The sequence below is a fragment of the Hyaena hyaena genome, unplaced genomic scaffold (assembly GCF_003009895.1).
Source record: "Hyaena hyaena isolate Hyena2069 unplaced genomic scaffold, ASM300989v1 scaffold_109, whole genome shotgun sequence".
In the NCBI taxonomy this organism is placed as follows: Eukaryota; Metazoa; Chordata; class Mammalia; order Carnivora; family Hyaenidae; genus Hyaena; species Hyaena hyaena.
The window spans coordinates 1,610,240-1,632,080 of record NW_024080740.1 but is presented as its reverse complement, the minus strand read 5'-3'; the positions used below and the strand labels follow the sequence as shown (position 1 = coordinate 1,632,080).

The window sequence follows — 21,841 nt, the reverse complement described above, 5'->3', positions numbered from 1 at the left end:
AGACAGAGGTGTTTGCTCACCCTGACATAATCAAACATCACCAGGTTTGGGGTAAAGATTTGGGTTCCAATATATTGCTAACCTGGTGACCCTGGACAAGTCGGTTAACATCTCCAAGTTAGTTTCCTCATCTATAAAGTGGGCAAAGTGACAAATCTACTTATCTATTTCCAAATGTAATCTGAAGGACCAATTAGAACCCCGGCAAGAACCAGTGTGCATGCAGGAAAAACTCATCACTGTAAATGACAAACCGCTGGAGGCTCAGTGTGGACAAGATCGAGACTTAAAAACTGTAAAGGGGCCCAGCCATTGGGGGTTGTCCATATTTTTGTGAGTTTTACCTCCTGAAACTCAACCTTGTTCTCACAGTGAATACAGGAGAAAAATCATTTTGTGCTTCTAGGAGGAGAGAAAATGGAACCTTTCTGAAAGGCTCTGAGCATTCTGTTCTTTATAACAAAATCTGTCCTTGGGAGAAATTATTTACTAAGAGCCTAACCTGCTGGGGTATTATTAGAACCTAACTTACCGTTGGGAAGGTAAATACCCTATTCCAACCACCTCTAGCCATTCTCTCCCACCTAAGAGGAGGAAAAAAAAAAAAAAGACCTGAGAAACACTTGTGAAGTACACTAGCCAGAACCACAGGCTCTCTCATGGGCAGGGACCTAATAACAGGCCTACAGAACACTTCCTCTCCTTTTAGCTCCCCCCACCCCCCCAATCAAAGGCCTATTTGCAGCACGTCCTTTTATCCAGTACATCATGTCTGGCTCTCAAGAAAAAGTTACAAAGCATAACAAAAGGCAAAAAAACACAACTTGAGGAAATAGAGTGAGCATCAAAACCAGCCTCAAATGTGGCAGGAATGTTGAAATTATTAAAATAGGAATATACCACAACTATGATTAATATGATAAAGGCTCTAATGGATAAAGTAGACAGCATGCAAGGACAAATCCACAATGTAAGAAGAAAGTGGAAATGCTAAGAAAGAATCAAAAGAAATGCCCAAGATCAAAACTCTGTAAGGGTAAGAATGCTTTTGATGGGCTTATTAGTAGACTGGACATGACTGAAGGGAGAATCTCTGAGTTTGAGGATATCTCAATAGAAATCTCCAAAACTGAAAAGCAAAGAGAAAACAAGAAGAAGAAGAAAGGAAAGAACAGAAGGATTTACTTGAAATAATAATGATTGAGAATTTCGTCCAAACCAATGTCAGACACAAAACCACAAACAGAAAATACAAAGCAAGATAATCAAAATCACTTTAAACATCAATGGTCTAAATGCACCAATTAATTAAAAGACAGAGCTTGTTGAATGTATCAAAAACTAAGACCCAACTATGTGCTATCTACAAAAAACACATTGTAAATATAAAAACTTAAAGATTAAAAATAAACGAATGTAGAAAGATATGCGACAAACACTAATCAAAGGACAGCAGAAGTAACTATATTAATTTCTGTTGGCACCCATTTTGAAGCAAGATAGTTATAAGGTATAAAGAGGAACATTACAGAGTGACAAAGGGGTCAATTTTCCAACAAGATTATTACCAATCTTCAGTGGAATAGAATAGAAAGCCTAGAAGTAGATTTACATACAGGCAACTGATCTTTGACAATAGAGCAAAGACAGCCTCTTCAACAAACAGTGTTGAACAACTAGACATCCACATGCAAAAAAAAAAAAAAAAGAAAAAAGAAAAAAGACTGTAGACACAGACCTTATACCCTTCATGAAACCTAACTCAAAATGGATCACAGACATAAATGTAAAACTCCTAGAAGATAACAAAGGAGCAACCTTGGATGGTCTTGGGTTTGGCTCAGGTGTTTGCAGATGCAACACCAAAGTCATGGCCCATGAAAGAAAGAACTGAGTAGCTGGACTTCATTACAATAGAAATTTCTGCTATGCAAAGGACAATGTCAAGAAAATGAGAAGATAATCAAAAGACTGTGATAAAATATTTGCAAAAGAACAGCCAATTAAGGACTGCTATCCAAAATATATAAGGAACTCTTAAAACTCAATAAGGAAAAAAAACAAGAAACTGAAGAAAAAATGGGCCAAAGACCTTAACAAAAACTATCAAGAAAGATGTATAGGGGCGCCTGGGTGGCTTAGTCGGTTGGGCGTCCGACTTTCGCTTAGGTCATGATCTCGCGGTTCGTGGGTTCGAGCCCTGCGTCAGGCTCTGTGCTGACTGCCAGCTCAGAGCCTGGAGCCTATTTCAGAGTCTGTGTCTCCCTCTCTCTCTGACCCTCCCCTGCTCGCTCTGTCTCTCTCTCTCTCCTAGAAATAAATAAAAATATAAAAAAAAAAAAAAGAAAGATGTATAGATGGCAAGTAAACATATCATCTGCCATCAGGGAAATACAAATTAAAACAACAAGATGTTAGAATGGCCAAAATCCAGAACACAGACAACACCAAATGCTGGTGAGGATGTGCAGCAACAGGAACTCTCATCAATTACAGACAAGAATGCAAAAATGGTACAGCTATTTGGAAGACAGATCGGCAATTTCTTACGAAATCAAAATATGCTTACCGTTCTTACCAGGAACTGAAAACTTATACACAAATGTTTAATGTTCACAGCAACCTCATTCCTAACTATTGAAAATTGAAAGCAACCAAGGTATATTTCAGTGAATGGATAAAATATGGTACATCCAGATACTGGAATATTATTTAGCACTAAAAAAATGAGCTATTAAGCCATGAAAAGACACAAAAAGGAACTTAAATGCATATTACTGACTGAAACCTGCTAATCTGAAAAGGCTACACACTGTATGATTTCAACCATATGACATTCTAAAAAAGGCAAAAAGTATGACAATAGTAACAAGATGAGTGGTTGCCAGAGGTTAGGGAGTAGGGATGGAGAACGGGTAGAGCACACAGGATTTTTAGAGCAGTGAAAATCCGGTGTGTCATGCTACAGTGGTGGATACATAACATTACACAATTTGTCCAAACTCACAGAATGTATACCACCAAGAGTGAAGCCTAATGTAAACCAGGGACTTCGGTGATAATGATGGGTCGATGCAGGTTCATCAACTGTAAATGCACATACCACTCTGAAGGAAGCTAATGGGGAAGACTATGCATGTATAGGCACAGGTGGAATTTAAGAATTCTCTGACTCTTCCTTTTAATTTTGCTGTGAACCTAAAAGTAGACAAAATTATTGTCTTAAAAAAATCATGAGTGGCCAGGACAATGAAGATGAGCCTAATTAGGCTGAGTCACCAGGCACCCACCTGTATAATCTCCCTTTCCTTTCAAAGAACCCTTGAAGCAGGTTGGAATCTCTTCCTTCATAGCTGAGAAAAATGCAGGTCAAACAGGTTGATCGACCCTAAGCTACATGCCTTTTCCACAGGGCCACATCCCAGGCAGTCAGGTTGCCTTAACCCAGGTTTCTCAACCTGAGCCTTACTAACATTTTGGGTCAGAACATTCTTTGCTATAGGGGGCTTCTGGTGCATTGTAGGATGTTAAGCAACATCCTCTGCCATGACTCATTATATGCCAGTAGCAACTCCCCTTCCCACCCCCAGGTTGTTTTGACACTAATTATAATACCTGGAGAATATGCCAAGAATTTGGCAAGCCAGGATGGGGACCTGAAGCTATCCTTATGAAGGATACTACTGGACAACACTGTAGGTCAAAGTAATTCAAAATAAAGTCTTTTTAGGGGCATCTGGGCGGCTCAGTGGGTTAAGCATCTGACTTTGGCTCAGGTCATGATCTCAAGGTTCAGGAGTTCGAGTCCTGCCTTGGGTAAACACGAACCCTATTTCTCTCTTTTCCTCTCCCTCTCTCTGCCCTTCATGGGATTCTCTCTCTCCCTCCCACTCTCTCTTTGCCTCTCACTCACCTGTACCCTCTCTCTCAAAAAAAAGTATTTTTAATTTAGCATTATGATACCTAAATGCCCATGGCTCAGGAGAAGGCAGACCTGCCTAACGCAGAATATTATTCTTCACTATTACAGGTTAAACTCAGTCTCAATTTTTTTTAAAGCATCAAGGTTACAGTATAATTAGGAACCAGCTGCAATTGTAATTACAGCTCCCAATATAATTTGTTACATATTAGCAACTGTCAAATTACTACTGCTCCTTAAATGAATAAAAACTGATTGTGCTGTTCTGACGACTAGGATGTATGTTCTTGATGGGGAACAAAGGAATATAAAAAGTATATGACATATTTATAAAGTGCTGAAAGGTCCTACTTAGGAGATCACAAGTTGCTGGAGCCCAGATAATGCCAGAGAAAGTTAAAATGGCTTCTGAGAGAGAACAGTGAACTTAATAAATGCAGAGGAAGGGAAACCAGCAAACCAAAAGGACAATAGAAAAGTTGCTTCCACTAAATACCTGTTCAAAAGTCCACTGTGCATCAACATCATATAACTGAAGAATAGTCAAGAACCCAGGAGAAAGCCAAAAGAAAAAGAATAGGAGCTCTCTGAACAGCCAGGATCTCATCCTAAGGACTGCACAAAATTTCACTCACGTGAGCCCTCTTGAGTGACTCGTGACTTTCGATGTTACTCTGACCAACTTCTCTGTTCCCAAACCCACAGCTCATGCTTCTGTAAAGTTTAGTATCCCAGGCCTGGCTCTGGGCTTCACAAACATGAGCACATTAACCCAGGAAAGAAATACAACTACGCCCCTTTTTATAAATGAGGCGATCGAGGTACAAATAGAGTAACTTGCCCAGAGCCATACTTTGAACATAGAGTCCAGGATTTCAACCATTGTGGTATACTGGCTTTCAGAAGAAAAAAAAAGAGAAGATTGAAAGAACAAGAGAAACTAGGCATGAAAAGAAGAAATTAAGACACATCAACCAATTGTGATGCCCGGGCCTCATTTAGATAACAATTTAAAAAAGTATTTAAATAATTATAAGAAATGGGGAAATGTATAAAATGTGTACAGAATAGATATTTAATCATATTGAAGAATCACTGAATTTATTTTTAGGTATGATAGTATTTTGGTTCATTTTAAAAATCTGTTTTATTTTTTTTTTTTAATTTATTATTTCTAGGAGAGAGAGAGAGAGACAGCGTGAGCAGGGGAGGGTCAGAGAGAGAGGGAGTCACAGACTGAAACAGGCTCCAGGCTCCGAGCTGGCAGTCAGCACAGAGCCCGACGCGGGGCTCGAACCCACGAACATGAGATCATGACCTAAGCGAAAGTCGGACGCTTAACCGACTAAGCCACCCAGGCGCCCCANGGGTCAGAGAGAGAGGGAGTCACAGACTGAAACAGGCTCCAGGCTCCGAGCTGGCAGTCAGCACAGAGCCCGACGCGGGGCTCGAACCCACGAACATGAGATCATGACCTAAGCGAAAGTCGGACGCTTAACCGACTAAGCCACCCAGGCGCCCCTAAAAATCTGTTTTAAAGATATACACTGACATTTACATATACAATATGTTGGGGATTTGCTTTGAAAATATCAGGGGGATGGATGGAGGAGAGACGGTGAGCTATAAATGCAACAATATTGGCCATAAGCTGAACATGGGGGTTCATTATATTCTAGCTTTTTTTTTTTTTTTTTACACATTCTGGAAAATTCTTAAATGCTGCAGGTCTTTCAAGACCTAAGTCAAATGCCAATTCTTCTGGGAAGATTTTCCAGACTATCCAACCAGATTTCCCTCACAGAGTGCTATCTGCCCCTACTTTATGGGCTTTGCAAATGGACACTTAACTTCTCACCCTATCACTAACTAGCAATATGGCCTCCTGGGTTTTCATCCGTGAGTGTGGGGGAGGCTGGGGAAGAAAGGACTGAAGCAAAGTAGCGTACCCTGAGGCAGAATCGGACAGGGCCTTGTACTCCCAGCGGAAGAGCTGACTGAGTCCTCAGAGGGCAGCTGAGCCCCAAGGGGAGGCTCTCTTGGCTTTCTAAACTGATGGTATTTTCTCTTTAGAATCTAAGCCAGCAGAGGGTCTGGGCTGAGCTGACAGCAGGTCACGTCGGCTGGTGATGTGGCACTAGGGAAGGTTCATGACCTCCTGGGGTTGAAAAACAACAACAAAAATTAAACTGGTTCCCTACCTTTCATCTTATATCAGAATAACCTCAGATAATTAGTAAATAATCTTCCGAAAGAGAGAAAGAATACTGGAAAAACACAAGTGGTTTCTTCTATTAAGTCGGGAAGCTGTATTTAAACATGACTGACAGCCCAGAATCTGTAAACAAAAAGATTAATAAATATGTAATATTAAAAAAATTAAAAAATGAGTATGAACCAGTTAAACATCAAACAACTATGAAAAAAAGGTACAACAGACAGGACAAAGGGCCAAGTTTCTTAATTTAAAAGTGCTGCTCTTAGAACAAATCAATGTGAAAAGACAAATAATCCAACAGAAAACTGGACAAAGGTCAAGACGAGGCTCTTTTTGAACTGCCAGTAGACACCAAAATAGGGCTACAAATCTCCAAGAACCACCAGAAAAGACCACTGGGGACTGAGCTTTACCTCTGGGACAGAGATGTTAGACAAGGGAAAGAAGTGGAATCCTCAAACTCAGAATCAACATCAACCTGCAATAAAATAAGTGTGTGAACGCTCACAAGACACCAATGAGGACACAGACACGATGGAAAGACCATGTGAGGACACAGGGAGAAAAAGGCCACCCAGGAGCCAAAGAGCTCATTCTAAATCTTCTCTCACCTTGCCAACTCTGCCAGTACCTTGATCTTGGACGTCTGGCCTCCAAATTTGTGAGAAAATAAATTTCTGTTATCTAAGTCATTCCGTCTGTGGTACTCTGTTACAGCAGTCGTAGTAAACTAATACAGAATCGCTTAATATCTACTCTTTACTTGAGTAACACTAACTGCGCATTCTTTTATTTACTTATTGTACTGTTTTATTTATTTCTTTTGGATCCAGGTCCAAGCGTTTCATTTGGTTGTCATGTTGCTTTGGAGGTCTCCTTTACTCTAGCCTTTTCATTCATAACACCAACACTTTTGAAATCAGCCTTTCTTACAGAAAAGTCCTACTTTCTATATTTGTCTGTTTCTCCATGATTAAATTCAGATTCAACCCTGCTAGCAAGAATTCTCCATAAGTCATGCATGTGGGGTACTTCCTACTACATCACATCAGTGACTTGGTGATGCTAGCTGGTCCCATTTCCTGATGATGTGAAATTGGATCACAGACTGAGGCAGAGTCCTACATTGTAAAGGCACCCTTTTCCCACTTTGTAATTAGTGAGTAATGTACAGGGAGATACTTTGAACAATAGGAATTCCAACTATCTTTCACTGAATGGTTTTAGTATCCATTGGAGACTCTTGCCTGAATCCTTTATTACCTGCAGGTTGCAAAATGATTTTTTCCCCCCTTTTTCTAATTCAATCAAGCCATCTACCTTTCGGTAAATAAGAACTTTACCTCCCACCCTCTACCTCACTTTCACTTTTTGGGGCCTGAATACTATTCACTCGTGGAATGACAGTATGGGTTTTTTTTTTTTTCATTCAATGTGTTACAATCCATTTATAACTGATTTGTTTTTATTGTGGTAAAACATACATAAAACTTAACACTTTATTATTTTTTATTTTTTTTAATGTTTTATTTATTTTTGAGAGAGAGAGAGACAGTGTAAACAGGGGAGGGTCAAAGAGAGAGGGAGATACAGAATCCAAAGACAGGCTCCAGGCTCTGAGCTAGCTGTCAGCATAGAGCCCGATGCGGGACTCGAACCCATGAACCGTGAGATCATGACCTGAGCTGAAGTCGGTCACTTAGCCAACTGAGCCACCCAGGCAGCCCAAAACTTAACACTTTAACCATTTTTAAGTGCACAATTCAGTGGCATTTCATGTATTCACAATGTTGGACAACCATCAGCACTAATCATTTCACCATTCCAAACAAACTCTACAGCCATTAACATCCAAATGATTTTAATAGCCATGATTTTTTATAATAATCATAATACGCACTGTAATATATATGCATATATAAATGCAAGTGTGTATTTAAGGAATGAAAATCATACTACACAAGAATATTATTAAAATTTCACCAACTAAAATAAGCTATTCTGGGGCACCTGAGTAGCTCCGTTAAGTGTCTCACTTGGGTTCAGGTGATGATCTCATGGTTGATGAGTTTAAACTCTGCATCGGGTTCTGCACTGACAGTGTGGAGCCTGCCTGGGATTCTCATTCTCTCTCTCTTTATCTCTCAAAATAAATAAACCTTAAAAATAAAATACGCCATTATGCAAAAAGGTGTTGGCATAGAAAAGCAACATCCAAGCCCCACTGATCAAATATAACAACACAGGAAACAACCAAGAATTATGTGCCCCCTAATGTTGTACCCAGTACCAAGTACCCCATAACCTGAAAGAGGCACCCAGCACCCCCTAGGAAGTAATGTAGCCAAGAACAAAAAATAAAAATAAATAAAACTCTTAACTTGATCAAGCCTCCAGATCTATCACTTGTCAGAAAACACTGGGGACAAAGGAACATGAGGGGGATGCAAACGGCAAAGTCCAAATTGTAGGACACTACAGGAAAGATGACCCAATTCCCTCATCAAATAAACTGCAAGGAAACAGAATAAGAGACGTAGGAGAACATATAGATTAACAAGATTCAAAAGGCATATCAGTCAAATGCGATGTGTGGCTTGTGTCTGAAACTTGATTACAACAAACCAACTGTAAAACCTATAAACTTAGGACATGGATTTTAACAGCCTGACAGGTACTTCAGTGAATAGTGAAATAAAACTATGACCCATTTTCCTAAGAACTAAAGAGAACTGGAAAAAAAAAACAACAAAAAACTGGCTGACCAATATCGAGAAATGACAAGAAACATTCTTGTCTCTTACTGAGCTCTAAGTTAAAACAACAAACAAACAGGCTCCCTTTCATCCCTGCTACACTGTTGCCATAGCTTATGGCAAGGAATGTGAACAGGGGTCCTGGTCACAAAGCACTGTGAAGGATACCTGAAGGGAATGAGTGTGCGGTAATACTGGAAAAGCTAGACAACAGCCAAGACCAAAGAGGCATTAGCTGGCTAAAGAGATTAAATTTTATTCTGTAGGCAAGATGAAACTACACTGTGTAACAAGGTAAATTAAAGAAGGCAATGACATACAATAGTTATGTGCGTGGACTCTGGCCTCAGGCTGCCTGCCTTCAAATCTGCCAATTCTAAACTATGTGCCCTTGGACAAATCATTTAACCTCTCCGTCCTCAAGAGACTTAAATATCAAATAACCCTGTTCAGATGCAGTTGCCCATCTGTATACAGAGATAAGAACAGCACTTACATATGTCATAAAACCGTTGAAAAGACTAAATTATTTCAGATACAGAGTGCCCAGAACAGTGCCTGACTATTGTTATTTGCATAACCTTTCTGAACCTTAAGTTTCCTGTCAAATGAGGCTACAGTACCTCCCCTTCTACCCTGTTGATAATAAAGATAAAATAACGAAGCTTGGGCCTTCATATTACCTGGTTATTTTCATCCCTATAGGCTGTGAGTTCTCAAAAACAAGTCCGATAGGTTAGTCATTTTAGAAGCCCAGCACAGTAAGAGCTGATAGACAGATGGAATCAATCGCACACATGAATACATCTTTTAAAAACTGTTAGGTGCTGGGGCACCTGAATGGCTCCGTCAGTTAAGTGACCAACTTCGGCTCAGGTCATGTTCTCTCGGTTCATGAGTTCAAGCCCCATATCAGGCTCTGTGCTAACAGCTCAGAGCCTGGAGCCTGATTTGAATTGTGTGTGTGTGTGTGTGTCTCTCTCTCTCTCTGCCCCTCTCCTGCTTGCACTCTGTTTCTGTCTCTCTCTCAAAAATAAATAAACATTTAAAAAAAAACAAAACAGAGGAGCCTGGGTGGCTTAGTCGGTTAAGCGTCCGACTTTCGCTTAGGTCATGATCTCACGGTTCATGGGTTCGAGCCCCACATCGGGCTCTGTGCTGACTGCCAGCTCAGAGCCTGGAGCCTGCTTCAGATTCTGTGTCTCCCTCTCTCTCTGACCCTCCCCTGCTCACGCTCTCTCTTTCTCTCTCTCTCTCTCTCTCTCTCTCTCTCTCCTAGAAATAAATAAAACATTAAAAAATTTTAAAAAAATTAAAAAAATCAAAAATCAAAAAATCAAAACGCTGTTAGGTGCTGTCCACATGAACACAGTACTGCCATTAGCATGGTAACAAGAGCCAGTCTTAGAAGCTACCTTTGACAGTTCTGGGCAGTATGGAAACGGAAGGAAAAAGAACAGACCAAAGGCAAGACTAGCCTGGGAGCTATAGAAATATTGTAGCTAAAAGGTAATGAAGGGGCACCTGAGTGGCTCAGTCGGTTGAGTGTCTGACTTCGGTACAGGTCATGATCTCATAGTCTGTGGGTTTGAGCTCTGCCTCGGGCTCTGGACTAATAACAGCCTGGAGCCTGCCTCAGATTCTGTGTCTCTTCCTCTGCCCCTCTGCTGCTCATGCTCTGTCTCTCAAAGATAAATAAACATTAAAAAAAAAAAAAAAGGTAATGAAGACCCGGACATAAATGGAAGAGATACGACACTAGAAGGGCAGTGGAAGGGTTTCACGAACCCATCTCTTTGTCCACATTCAAATTTCTGCTGATGGTCTCTCCTCGCTGCCCACAACAGATGCTTCATTGAACTCATCAGACATTTCAACCAGCACCAAAGCTAATCTACAGACTTAAATATTGGAATGACCAAGAAGATGAATTCAATCCTAGGAAAGCAGAGTTTGAAATATCCCTGAGGCAGAAAAGTTAAGATTTCCAACAAACAGCTGAAAACGCAAGGCTGCTGCTTGAGAGAGCTGCCCAGACTGAGAATTACACGGAGCCATCACCCTCCAGGAAGAAGACAATCTCACGACACCAACATTTCGGGGGAAACAAAAGGACGAAAAGAAGCCCACAAAGGAGAATGAAACAATAATATGAGTTAAGAGGTGTCCCATGAGAGGGGACATCATGAAAGCTGACAGAAGTTGCTATAGGAGGAAAGAGGTGGGACACGGGGATCCCCTCAGGCCAGAAATGAGGAAAATAGGGCAACAGTTTCAGAACTGCGGTCCCTGGTGACCTTTAGGAGAGAATGTCGAAGAAGAGAATATACATAAGGGAACTTTAAGTATGGGTGGGTAGTTAAGAAATGGAGAAAAATACAACCTTTGTATAATAATCATACATTTCCTTAAATAATAATTCAGAGATGTATTCCAAAAATAATACCCTGACCCCAATGTGGAATCAAAATTAATTCCTAAAAACCCTAAAATCTATACTGAATTTTATCACTATGTATTTAATTCTGCAAAATGTTGGACTAACTTACAGCCAATTCAAAAGGTGCTGCATCCTTGGTTTAGAAAAGTAGCTACATTTAATATACAGTAATGAGAGCTCCAGACCAATCTTCTTTAAACTTTAATGTGCATATAGTCCTGCGGGGATCTACTTGAAATGCAGATTCTAATGCAACAGAATCTTTGGCCTGGACTAAGTCCAAAAAAGCTGCAATTCTTTTTTAATTTTTAAATTTAATTTAAATCCAAGTTAATTAACATGAGATTTCATTCTTTATCATCACTGAGTAATATTCCATTGTATATATTTACCTCATCTTCTTTATCCATTTGTCAGTCAATGGACATTTGGGCTCTTTCCATTATGTGGCTATTGTTGATAGTGCTGCTATAAACATTGGGGTGCAAGTGCCCTTTCAAATCAATATTTTTGTAGCCTTTAGATAAATACCTAGTAGTGCAATTGCTGGATCACAGGGTAGCTTACAACCCCTATCAAACTAACACCAGGATGCTTCGCAGAACTAGAACAAACAATTCTAAAGTTTGTACGGAACCAGAAAGATCCCAAATAACCAAAGTAATGTTGAAAAAGAAAAACCAAAGCAGGAAGCATCACAATTCCAGAATTCAAGCTGTATTACAAAGCTGTAATCACCAAGACAGTATACACTGGCAGAAAAACAGACACACAGATCAATAGAACAGAACAGAAAACCCAGAAATGGACCCACAAAAGTATAGCCAACTAATCTTTGACCAAGCAGGAAAGAATATCTAATGGAAAAAAGACAGTCTCTTCAGCAAATGGGGCTGGGGAAATTGGACAGAAACATGCAGAAGAATGAACCTGGACAACTTTCTTACACCATACACAAAAATAAACTGAAAACGGATTGAAAGACCTAGTTCTAAGACAGGAAACCATCAAAATCCTACAGGAGAAATCAAGCAGCAATCTCTTAGACCTCAGCCAGAGCAACTTCTTACTCAACATGTCTCTGAAGGTAAGGGAAACAATAGTAAAAACGAACTATTGGGATCTCATCAAGATAAAAAGCCTCTGCACAGCAAAGCAAACAATCAACAAAACTAAAGGGCAACTGACAGAATGGGAGAAGATATTTGCAAATGATGTATCAGATAAAGGGTTAGTATCAAAAATCTATAAAGAACCTATCAAACATCCAAAAAACAAATAATCCAGTAAGGAAATGGGCAATGAACAGACACTTTTCCAAAGAAGACATCCAGATGGCTAACAGACACATGAAAAGATGCTCAACATCACTCATCATCAGGGAAATACAAATCAAAGCACAGTGAGATGCCACCACACACCTGCCGGAATAGCTAAAATGAACAACTCAGGCAACAACAGATGTTGGCGAGGATGTGGAGAAAGGGGAACCCTTTTGTGCTGCTGGTAGGAATGCAAACTGGTGCAGCCTCTCTGGAAAACAACGTGGAGATTCCCCCAAAAATGCTGCAATTCTAACAAGCTCCCAAGTAAACTAATGCTGAGGGTCCATGGACCAAAACTTCCAACATCCAAGCTCCAGGAAGGCCACTCAGAGAACGTGGCTAAGCAGCCACACAGGCTAGCCATTATGGTGAATAATGAATGGATCACAAGCTTAAGAAAAGCACACTACGTTTTGTTCAGGTAAGTCAAATAATATCTTTGTCCCCACGTTTTCAGTTAGATAGAAATGTCCCACAGCCCACAACATCATCTCTTGACATTCCTATGGCACCTGAAAATTCACAGTGTTTTCACATGTTATACTGCATTTGCTCATCACATATAAGTGGTCTCTGTTTTCCATAAGGTGATACTAAGCAACCAGAGAAGTCAGACTTGTCCAACTTCTTATCATTACTGGGAGCAGTGGGCATATAACCACTCCTGTCTAGCTCCTCATGAAACCAGAGCTACTGATTTAAAAATAAATAAATAAAACATTCTTGGAGCCTCTTCCCACATAAGAAAGCAGTTTTGAGCTCCTCTGCTGCTCAGCCTACAACTGTGACCAGAATCAGACATATAAATATTACGTGTCTAACTTGGAAAAACTTCAAAACTGACATTTGGGGATACAAGCGTGTTCAAATCAGGCTCACGATGGGGTTCAGGACACACTGCACCACAACGTAGCCCCCTGGCATATGGAAAATCTTAAGTGAAGGAGTCTGAGAAAACAGCAGAAGCAGGAAGGCCACTTTGACCTTCTCCCCACAACCCTCTTTCCTGAAATCGGTCATAGAATTCCCATGTGAAAGGTACCCTCCCTTATCACCATTCTTATCATCAGAGATGGGGAATTGGGGGCCCAGAAAGCTGTACAAACAAACCTCGTTAAACTGACCCTTACCTCCTATCTACTATTTCACCATTTACTAGTCTTAGTCCAAACACCTCTGTCTTGCCAATTCTTCAAACATCCATTCTTTCTTTGTGTAAAAGGAATAAAAGCTTCCTACTCTGGTCCCTTCTTTGGGACTTCATCCTCTTGTGAAGGCTCCCATGTATATGTAAAAATTCAATAAAATGTGTATACGTTTCTCGTGTTTCTGTCAGTTTAATTTTCAGATCCAGCCAGGGACCCCAGGAAAGTCCAGGAAAACTTTCCCCTCCCCTACACTTACTTACACAGTTTTCTTGCAAATTGTACTGCGTAAGTCTTATGCAAAAGACATTTTACCATGGAACATGAAGTATATCTTGAAATATCTGACTCATATCAAGTCAACAATTTTCATGGATAACATGTGGAAACTGTGACTACATGTGGAAATCAAGACAAAGCTACCAGCCTAATAACAGTCATTAAATAGAGTGGTTTATTTGGGTTAAATTACTAAAAATTTCAACACTGCCAACTTTGCTATGTTGTCAGCACCTAAACTCAAAAGGAACCATCCGAGCCTATTTTCACTCCTGCAACTGCATAGCAAATTTCCAAAGGAAATCGTGAGTACGAGTAGTCTATCTTGTAAACGTTTCTAATCAATAAACCAGACCACCACGCTACAAATAAACCACTGGGAATAAGTCCGAAGTAACAGACCAGAGCCACCATAAATTGGGGCGATTTAACCCAACAAGAAGGTCTGGTTAAATAGGCCATGAAAACAGGGCTTGCTCAGTTGCTGCTAAATACATTTGCTAAGGGAATTCTATCACTGCAGCAAGGGCACATCCTCCTTACCTCCAGCCAAAACCAGCACACACCTGCAGATTCACACACTCCTCTGTTCCAAGACCCACCCAAAGGCATCCAAGGCATCATGGCAGGAAGGATGGGGGCTTATGAAGCAGCAATTGCTGGGCAAGGAGAGTAGGAAGAAACCATGCTTAGCAGACCTAATTCTCACAAACAGTGGAAAACTCAGGGAGGAGTGATTCCATTTGAGAACTCAACAGAAGCAGAGGCGGGACACAGGACAACAGGTCAAAGAAGCAGAAGTCAGAGCCCTTCCATCAATCTTAAAAAGAACTCATATCCAAAAAAGACCTGCTCCCTGATTTTCTTACACTATACCTTGGTTTTGAACCCTTCCAAGCCCCGCCCCTTCTACCCTCCAGTTCTCTATTGGCAAAGGCAGGTGGCCGGTGTGCAAAAAGTAAAAGAGTTTTACGGGGGACCTGGTCGAACTACAAATTTTTCTGGAACTCTGTTTCTTTACCCAGCAAGAAGGAATAAGACTGGTGGGGAGGAGAGAGGACCACTGTGTTATTTAAATCCCATTCCTCACCAGCTCCATCAGTTTAAGAAATCCTAAATCCAAACCTCAGTAGAACCACAGAAAGCTACCATCATCGTGGTAGAATAAAAACAATTCAAACTTTCTTTCCTTCCTGTCTAGCACAAAAACTGGTCAGGTTTATTATGATGTTATGATATCACCAAATACCTAGTGGTTTTACCATAAGGGAAAGAAGCTTCCCATTTGAAAAATATCCTTAATAAACTCAAATTACATTCCATCCTCATTAACAAACCTCTGAATAGGCCATTGTTATAAGATGAGAAATGAGAAAAGCATGGAGGTTAAATATAGAGTCCAAGTCCTAAGTAGTAAACACTGGATTAAGATTTTTACAAAGGCATCTGACAGTGCAGATAGCTGCACAACTCTATGAATATATGAAACGTACTGAACTGTACACTTTAAATGAGTGAATTGTATGGTCTGTGAAATAATTCCCAATAAAGTTATTTTTTAAAAAAAAGGTATATGACAATTCCTCACCTGAACAATCCGGTTTGAAAGGCATAGCAAATCAGGGTGCCTGGGTGGCTCAGTTAGTGAAGCGTCCAGCTTTGGCTCAGGTCATGATCTCACGGTTCATGGGTTTGAGCCCCATGTCAGGCTCTGTGCTGACAGCTCAGAGCCTGGAGCCTGCTTCAGATTCTGTGTCTCCCTCTCTCTCTGCCCCTCCCCCGTGCTTGGTCGCTGGCTCACTCGCTCTCAAAAATAAGTAAACGTTAAAAATGTTTTTCTTTTCTCTTTTTTTTTTTTTTTTTTTTTTTTTTTTTTTTTAAATAAAGCCAGGGGCACCTGGGTGGCTCTGTTGGTTAAACATCCAACTTCCGCTCAGGTAATGATCTCACAGCTAGTGAGTTAGAGCCTCGCATCCAGCACTGTGCTGACAGCTCAGAGACTGGAGCCTGCTTTGGATTCCGTGTCTTCCTCTCTCTCTGCCCTTCTCCCACTCAAGCTCTGCCTCTCTCTCTCTCTCTCTCTCTCTCAAAAATAAACATCAAAGAAAGTTTTTTAAAGAAAGCCATAGAAAAATCAACACTTCAATGAAACATATACTAAGTGTTACAGCATGCTACAAACTACTGGACTAGGATGACTAGGAAATACACATACATAACTGGTAACATGTGAATTCTCACATGCACATTTGCAAACAGAATTCTTTTTAAGGCCTGGCGGGGCGGGGGAACAGATTAAGAGCAAAGACTTTGAAAACACACTGGCAGGGTTCAAGTCCAGGCTATATCATTTATTTGCTATATAACTTTAAGGAAATTACTTAACGTTTCTGGACCTCAGTTTTCTCACCTGTTAAAATAAGGACAAAAATAGAGAGCGCCCTTCTTGGTATTATGGAAAGTAACTGAGTTATTATTTGTAAAGCACTTGGGAAAGTGCCTGGCACATAGCAAGCACTGTGTAAGCAGTTCTTACGTAAAAATCTGGTTTACTCTGAAGCACCTAATTTCCCCTCCTATGCCATCTCCTCTCTCTCATACACTCTACCCCTTACCCAAATGACCAGGCAGGCAGACCCTATGGAGCACAGGGTGAGAGCAGACTCTGGAGCCAGAATGGCTGGATCTGAACTCCAGCTCCTTTACTTCCTAATTATCTGCTCTTAGGCCACTTATATCTCCTCTTGGTGTCCAGAGTCATCATCTATAAATCGTGGATGATAGCATGTAACTCATAGGACTGCTATAGGCTATAGGTAAGTTACTAACAAGAAGAATTGGACCAAATCTCTTATCTAGTAAGCACTCAGGAAGTGTTCACTGCTCTTTTGTGGATTTCATTACCTGCTATTCTATCCCCTACATGCAGCAAGGGCTGTCACTCTCTGCCTTACCTGTGGTTTCTTGTCATCAGAATGGGTCTTCCCTCTTTCCCCATCCATTCTTGCTAAACCACCACCACCTTTGATATGTTTCCTCCTCCTACCCCCACAGAAACGGTCTCCTTCCCCGATGCTCCCATAGCTTCTTTTAAGGCACTAACCACTCACTTCCATGACAGGATCTGGCCTGTAGTATAGTTGTGGTTTTCTAGAAGGTCCAAAAGGAGACCAATTCATTTTCACTTCCTCAGTTTAGTCCCATTGGGAACATTAGAAAGAACATAATACACAACTCTGAAGCAATCAGTGACTGAGGCAACAACTCCTCCAAGAATGCAGTACTGATACTAAGTGCTCTAGTCCTACAGACCAAATTCTCATTATTAATAATGCTTCAATTTGCTCCAAATTTCTCTCTTTTAGTTCTAGTCCCAAATTATCAGTCTATGTCCAGTTTTATATCTGAACATCACTCATGCCTGAACTCAAGTGAGCATTCTCTAACTTTTAAGCTTCATCTAGTTTCATTTCATCATTATTAATGTACAAATTCGACCAATGACCAAGAACGAATGTTCGCTACAACCAAATGGGGACAAAGAGGTAGGGGAGGTTTCCCCTCTTATTACTACTTTTTTTTTTAATTTTAATGTTTTATTTATTTCTGAGAGAGAGAGACAGCATGAGCAGGGGAGGGTTAGAGAGAGAGGAAGACACAGAATCTGAAACAGGCTCCAGGCTCTGAGCTGTCAGCACAGAGCCCAACCCGGGGCTTGAACCCACGAACCGTGAGATCATGGCCTGAGCCGAAGTTGGACGCTGATCGACTGAGCCACCTAGGCGCCCCTTATTACTACTTTTTAAAAATGCATTTTTTTGTGGAGTTGCAAGAAATAACATCTTAAAAACTCATTTACATTTTAATACATGCAGGGCCATGGTTGGAAGTTTTTAAAAGAAATACTGAAAACGATACAAATAGTACAGGCTACTACAAAAGTAGGCAACAAGAGAATGGAAGTTTTTATAGTTTGTCTCTTATAAATAATAAGAGTTTTAGATCAAAGTTATCTCATGAAAAAACAAATACCTTTTGCATCATTATGCAGAAGTCTTCATGCAGAAATGGAAATAAAAGCAGACCAAAGACTAGATTCTTGGCCTTCCTATTTGAACTATTTAAATGAAGAGGGATATGAATAATTAGTTACATTTGGAAGAAAAGAAAAAAAGACTAAGGAAACTCAGAATAAATGATCAAGAGATCAAGAAACTGCTAGGTGTGGCCAAGCTCATCCAGAAAATATCAGATCTGCTTAATTAAATATTTAAACAATTCACTACAGTGAGTGCTGGAATTCACCTACAATTGTTGAGTTTCAGATTCTTGGCCCAACCTCTGAGCCATTCCATTGAAGTGGGCTCTCTCCGAGGCAGGCTCTTCAAGTTTTAAGAGGGGATGTCAATCCTACTTGTAAATGAGGCTGTTAAACCCATGCTCTGTGTTCAACACAGCAACATGGAATAAGCGCACGCCAGGAAAAGGCAACGAGCACAGCCTTTAACTCAGTTTGCCCAGCCCTGACCATAGCTGACAGAATCATCTCACAAGGATAGTGCCCAAAGGCAACTAAGACGCATTCTTAGACTAAGGTAGACTAGCACAGCTTGCTTTGGGAACTTTTAAGACCACATTTACTGCACTGCCCTGGAGCTACAATGAGGATATTATAAAAAATGGTCTTATGGAACCCACAGACATATATTTGTGGTCATGAGCTAGTTCTGAATGCAGTTCGCTCACAGCACATAGAAGTACATGGGTAGAAAAACTGCCCTCAGTACAAAGAGACTTCTCTCCCAAGTAACTGACTGACCTCGCTGATCATTTCCTCTTTGGCTGCTAGAAAATGCTATCACCTCTAGCAAATACATCCTTATTTTCCACTAACTTTGGCCCTGGCTACATCTTCCTTTCCCTTTATTCTGTCTTTTCTCATCTACTCTGACTTGATTTTGATGTCTTGTTGGATTGTAAATATACGTACATACAATAGGAACCATCAGAAATCCTGGAAAGAGACAAGGCTAAATGAATAAACAAACACACAAGTTCCCAAAGAGTAAAAATGAAATGTTTCATTTTCCCCCTTACTACTTGGCTAAAATTCAACTGCACTTATTGACTGATATGATGTGATCATTTAATAAAGATACAATCAAAAAGTTAAATCTGCTTCCATGTCACTTATTTTACTTTATACTAGTTCATGATCCTTTTCTTATATTCAAATTACATGCATATTCCCAGTTTAGGTTCTTCAATTATTTATCTCCAAATTAAGTAAAATTATTTAATTCACCTGAAGATATAAAAAATAATAGAGCATGGGAATCTATTTTCACCTACTCTCCTGGAAGAAGTCATGAATTCACATTAGGCCTTGTAATCTTGACTGGATACAAATTCAATGCAAAGAAAAGGTCAAGAGCTATTGAGTTTGAAAGGGTTAATGTAGCTACCAAAAATGAATATCAGTGATCCTCAAAGAATCTACTAAAATAGGTATATCTACCCATATGTTCACACACACATAAATATACTTGTGCACAGACCCAAGAACACACTCCTGAGTAAGGAACTCAAAAGTCATTACAGAAAAGAAAAAGGCCACTTAGGCCACATAATCTAGAAACAGGAAGAAGTCTGCAGATTTGGGGAGCCTGGAGAAACTTAAGTCATAGAACATCATTTAAATATATCTGTCTGCTTACAATTTCCATTGCAAATGTGATTAGTTTGCTTGAATAAATAGGAGTATGATGTGTTGGCCATGTTTTCCTCTTGAGGGTTATCACAGAGTTTTGATTAAGGACAAATGTTTGAAATGTTGGGTATATTTAAGTTCACTGCACTTAAAATGAACTAAGAAGTCGTATAGGCTTGATTAAAGGGCTGCCTTCGTGAACTTAAAATTAAAAGCAATAAATTCCAATGATTCAAGTGATTGGGACTAAATATGGTATTCTGCCAGAAAAGTTGAAATGGAGTCCAAAGAGACTGAAATGGTGTCCAGGTTTCAAAAAATGGTGAAAGAGGAAAGGTCAAGCTGTCGGAGTTGCCTTTCCTCCGGGTTAGTGAATGATTCGCATTACGCAGAATTCCTTTTAAGTAAAACATCACAGGAGTTACAGGCTCCCAGGACAATCTGTTTTGTCATTTCTAAAAAGAAGCCTCTCAAATGCTCAGAGGCCGGTATGTAAGTGTTGTCAGATGGGGAGAGGGGGCTGAGGGATGAGAAAGGGGGGCGGGGGCCCTCTCCATTTTTACACACACGCGCTCAGGCCAACTATTCCGAACAGTCTCTAAAACGGAAGTCAAGGTGACTTCCCCACCCTCGGGAGGGCGGAGCCTTTGAAACCTAATAGGATCTGGCTTCAGCCCGGGCTGTGCCGCCGGGAAGCAGAAGCCCGAGTCAATAACAACCGGGGTCAGAAGCAGGTGCGCTCTGAGGTGGCCGAGATGACCTGATGACCCCGGGCCCTTCCCCACCCCGGGCGCACCTGGCTTCTCTAAGCCGACCTTGGCTCAGCCCGCCGAGCGCCAGCCCGGCACAGACTTCCCTCCCGGGCCAAGTGGGAGGGTTCAGCCGGCAAAGTTTCTACTGCAAGGTCGGGCCTCCGTCCCCGCATGGGCCACAAGTGCTGCCCGGGGGAAGCGGTCACCTACCTCCTCCGCTGCTGCAAGGTGGAACAGCTGCCCCGCGCCCCTTGAGTTTTTGCTTTCCCCGTTACACCAAATCAGCACGTGAACACCCGAGCCCTCGGGCCCCGGCCGGCGGGTATGCTCCCCGGGCAACCGGCCGGCGCTTACCTTGGCGGCCGCCATGCTTCGCCCCGGGTGCGGGCGGCTGCAGGACCCTCTCGGCGGCTGGCTCTCACTGTGGGCCCCGGCGGCTCACTTCCCGTCCCGGCGACAGCGGGGATGGCGATACAGCCCGGCAGCGTGCGCACCCGGCCTACCTCCCCACGCCCTCCCGCCTGCGCGGGTCAGGCGGGCGCCGCCAGCCCATTGGCTGCGCCCGTCCCGAGCCTCCCGGGCGCGCTTGATCCGACGGCCTCTGGCCTGCAGCCGGGGCGGGCCCGGTCCGGGGGCGGTGGACCGGCCGCGCGCACGTGACCCTGGCTGCGCTGTCCAGCGGCCAGGGCCGTGCAGCGGTGGTGGGGTGCAATCCGCCGACCTGGGGGTGGGTGACCTTGCGAGGGAAGCCCCTGGCTTCGGCCATACCAGGGTCTATTCCAGGGCCCTTGAGACCCGCCAGGAGGGCCACGCACCCTGGGGAAGTTGAGAACTCCATTTGGTCACTGTTTGGCCAGATGTCCTTGTAGGTTCCCTTTTTGAGGGGGCTCCGCTATATGCTATGCTCTAATGCATCCAAAAGCACTGGCCAGTCAGCGGGAAGATATGAAAGTAGTATCACTAGCAAATCGACTTTTAGGCCAAATCTGTAAACTCTAAGTACCAAATGAGTATGTATAATGCAGAACATGTATTTGTGACGCTACTTCATTTCAGCCCTGCGTATGAGGATCACAGAGGTCAAAAGATCCCCCCGACCCCCAACAAGATAGGCCCTGATAAAATAAATAGATCAAAATTATAATGGAAAAATTAAATATATAACCACCGGAGATCTTAGCTTTCTTCATTAAAATTCCATTCATTTATCTCTGCCATTAAAATTTATAATTAAGGCAGTGGTGGTCAGGGAAAAGTGCTTTAAATATTTTGTGAATTATGGATATAACCTTTC

At 41.6% G+C, this 21,841-nt stretch overlaps 1 protein-coding gene across 2 annotated transcripts in view; it reads right to left on the bottom strand.

Moving 5' to 3' along the window:
* SLC25A13 (solute carrier family 25 member 13) overlaps positions 1-21,113 on the bottom strand; it is a 188,159-nt gene extending 167,046 nt beyond the window's left edge. Inside the window, exon 1 of one of the 2 annotated variants that reach the window (XM_039236270.1) lies at positions 20,902-21,113. In XM_039236270.1, the coding sequence (XP_039092201.1) occupies positions 20,902-20,916 (15 nt within the window). In that variant the 5' untranslated portion in view covers positions 20,917-21,113. The remainder of the gene's footprint in view (positions 1-20,901) is intronic. The other variant, XM_039236271.1, reaches the window with a different exon arrangement.
* Between the last annotated feature and the right edge of the window lie 728 nt (positions 21,114-21,841).